Source organism: Vombatus ursinus, unplaced genomic scaffold, assembly GCF_900497805.2.
Source record: "Vombatus ursinus unplaced genomic scaffold, bare-nosed wombat genome assembly UNPS02014797.1, whole genome shotgun sequence".
Classification (NCBI taxonomy): Eukaryota; Metazoa; Chordata; class Mammalia; order Diprotodontia; family Vombatidae; genus Vombatus; species Vombatus ursinus.
In genome coordinates this window covers 15,108,824-15,111,624 of record NW_020954575.1, presented here as the reverse complement: position 1 = coordinate 15,111,624, position 2,801 = coordinate 15,108,824, and the positions used below count along the sequence as shown (strand labels likewise).

General features: G+C 54.6%; 2 protein-coding genes across 3 annotated transcripts in view; one reads left to right on the top strand and one right to left on the bottom strand.

Moving 5' to 3' along the window:
• Nucleotides 1-2,795, bottom strand: part of CHAD (chondroadherin) — a 6,798-nt gene extending 4,003 nt beyond the window's left edge. Inside the window, exon 1 of the mRNA XM_027870325.1 lies at nt 505-2,795. Within this exon, the coding sequence (XP_027726126.1) occupies nt 505-1,284 (780 nt within the window). The 5' untranslated portion in view covers nt 1,285-2,795. The remainder of the gene's footprint in view (nt 1-504) is intronic.
• ACSF2 (acyl-CoA synthetase family member 2) overlaps nt 1-2,801 on the top strand; it is a 32,996-nt gene that overhangs the window by 23,347 nt on the left and 6,848 nt on the right. The gene's annotated exons all lie outside the window — the stretch shown is intronic.

Sequence of the window (2,801 nt, the reverse complement as noted above, 5' to 3'; positions counted from 1 at the left end):
AGGGTCTCTTTGTGGGATTGACTCAGACTAGGTTCTGCAGGAGGGCTCATCAATAAACAAACCTCCCTTTATGGGGTTTTACAGGAGAAGGGGGGTGGGAGGGAGAGAAACCAGAGAGGAAAGGTTTCTCACCAAGGTCCAACTGGAAACGGCAGCCAGTTGTGGAAGAGGGTTTGGGGTAGTGTGGGTACCATCTCAGGCTGGTTTCCAAACTTTTTATAAGCAAGAGTCCTTGGATGTAAATGCCCAAGAACTTATAAGAATCCTGGACAAAGTGAGGGTAGAAAAGAAGAAGTCCCTGGCTGGGATGTCACCTTTCCCATAGGTACTAGGATGCTAGCCTGGGAAATGGATAGACAGTAGAGTGGAACTATGGGATAGAGAGAGTGAAGGGCTCCTGAACCCTAGATTACGCTGCCCATTGACTTGGTATCCCAGGGAAGAGATTTTATGTCCCAGCACCCTCCAAGGGGAGAGTAAGGATGGGCAAAAGGGCTTGCTCACCTTCTCCAGGTTCATGTTGTCCACGATGAGGGTCTCCAAATATCGTCCAAAAGACTGGAAGGCTTGATCTGGGATGACTTTAAGTGGGTTGTGAGACAATTTTAATTCCTCCACCACTCTCAGCTTGCTCAGGGCAGCAATGGGGTAAGTGGACAACTGATTCTTGTCCAGGTGGAATTTCGCAAGGTTTTCCACATCGTCCAGGGCTCCAGGCTGCAGGGTGTTTAGGGCATTGTCTGACAGGTAGAGCCAGCGCAGGTCCTTGGCGCCCTGGAAGGCTCCTGGGCGCAGCTCTCGAATCTTGTTGCTGCTTAGCTGGAGGATGAAGAGGTTGACTAGGGGGGAGAGCAATCCCCGAGGCAATTCGCTTACCTTGTTGTGGTCCAGGTAGAGGTAGGTGAGCTCAGTGAGGTCATCAAAGGCGCCGTTGCGCAAGACCCGAATGTCATTGTTGGACAGGTACAGATAGATAAGCTGCTTGAGGCCTCGGAAAGCGCCGGCGGCCACTTCGCGCACCTGGCAGTGCTGGAGATGCAGGGAGACCAGGGCTGGGGTGGCTTTGAAGGAGTTAGCTGCCAGCACCGGAAAGTTGTTGCGCTGCAAGTTGAGCAGCCGGGTCTTCTCAGACACCTTCGGGATCTTGCGGAGCCCCACGTTGTCACAGATGACATGTTGCAGGTCCCCACCATGGCAGTGGCAGTTCTGAGGGCAGGCCTGCAGAGAAGGCAGGAGGCCAGCTAGCAGCAGGCAGAAGCCAACCAGGTGGGCTGAGGGAGCCATAGTCGTTGAAGTGCAAGAAAGGAGGCATAAACTGGTGGGAGCTGAGTCCTGCAATCAGTTGAGGTCCCCGCCCTATATATGCAGGATCCCAGACCGCAGACAGCATCAGGAGCCAACTTCCTACGTGGAGCTGTCGAGGCTTAACCCCCTCACGTCTGGAGATGCGTCTCCTCCCAGGATAGGGGGAGCCCTAAAGGCTCTGCCCAACTATCCTGGTTCAGTTCATCTCTGAACTGCTTTCCTTTGCCTTTTCTCTTCCCTATCCCATCCCGCAACAGAGCTGGCAATATGCCTCTTACTAGACGGGTTGAGGGTGGGACACGATGGGTCCTAGACGCCTCTTAATGGACCCGAGATTCCTTCCTCTCCAGATCCTACCCTAGGTGAATCCTGAGTCAGGACCTGCTGGAGGGATGCAGATAGTGGGCAGGTGCCCGGGGCGTATGTATGGGTCCGAGTCTGGGGTTGGAGAAGGGGCAGCGGCGAAAGGGAATGTATTTCTTGGACTTTTCCTGAAATTTGAGATCCACTCCCCCCTCCCCACCCCTCCTCTCCCTCCTCCTGCCTCATCCCCTGGGCCTTGCCTGGCGCCTAAGACCTTGCAGGGATTGCCGTCGGACCTAGTGGTTCTTAGCTGCCCACTAGGGCACTCAGTGTTAATAGAGCCCTTGTGCTGCCCAGACAGAACGTGAGAGTGGCTCCGGTGTCCAGCTCCCCAGCTAGCCTGGGGTGGGACAAACCTCAGAGTCTGCCGCACCCCTTGGGCAGCCAAACTCTGCAGACGGTTCCCTATCCTCCCCTTGAACCCCTCCCCTCCAGTTTGTACCTTTCCCAACTGCTTGTGGCTATAGCCACTTTTTCCGACAGCTGAATTTGGAAAAGCAGGAACCCCAGGGTTTGTTTGCATATGCAGATGGGCACACACAGAGCAGGTCAACGCTAATGACAGCTACTCATGTGCAGAAAGACACAAATAAGGACTTCCACACCCACTACCCATCCCACCACAGTTTGCAAATAAACTAGAAATAGGGGAGCCTTGAGGTGCTTAGCTCCCAAACCAGCAAGTGCTTTTCGCCGCCACATCCTAAACCTAATCCTGGGATCTCTTTCCACTGGGTTCTTTCTCGAGGTGGCCGGTCAGCGGGGAGCGACAGTGGGTTCATTCCAGGCAATGCCCACCTGGATCCCGGTTTCTGACCAGGACAAGGTTATCTGTTGATGGGGAGGAGTACTGGAGGTGGGGGAGAGGGTGGGATGTCTCCTCAAGGTTGTTTCCTGGGAAGCCTGGAAGTGATTAACAAGAATTGGACCGGGTCAGGCAATGCTGAGGGATCCCCAGGGATGCTGGGTTGCACTTGGGATGTGGAAGGCATCCCCTACTCACCCTCCCCAATTCCCTGCCAGTCCCCAAGATCTCCCTGTGCTTTGTCAGCCGCTGTGTCTGGACTCCTGCGGGCAGAGGGAAAGGCTGTTTTGTGTGTGTGTGTGTGTGTGTGTGTGTGTGTGTGTGTGTG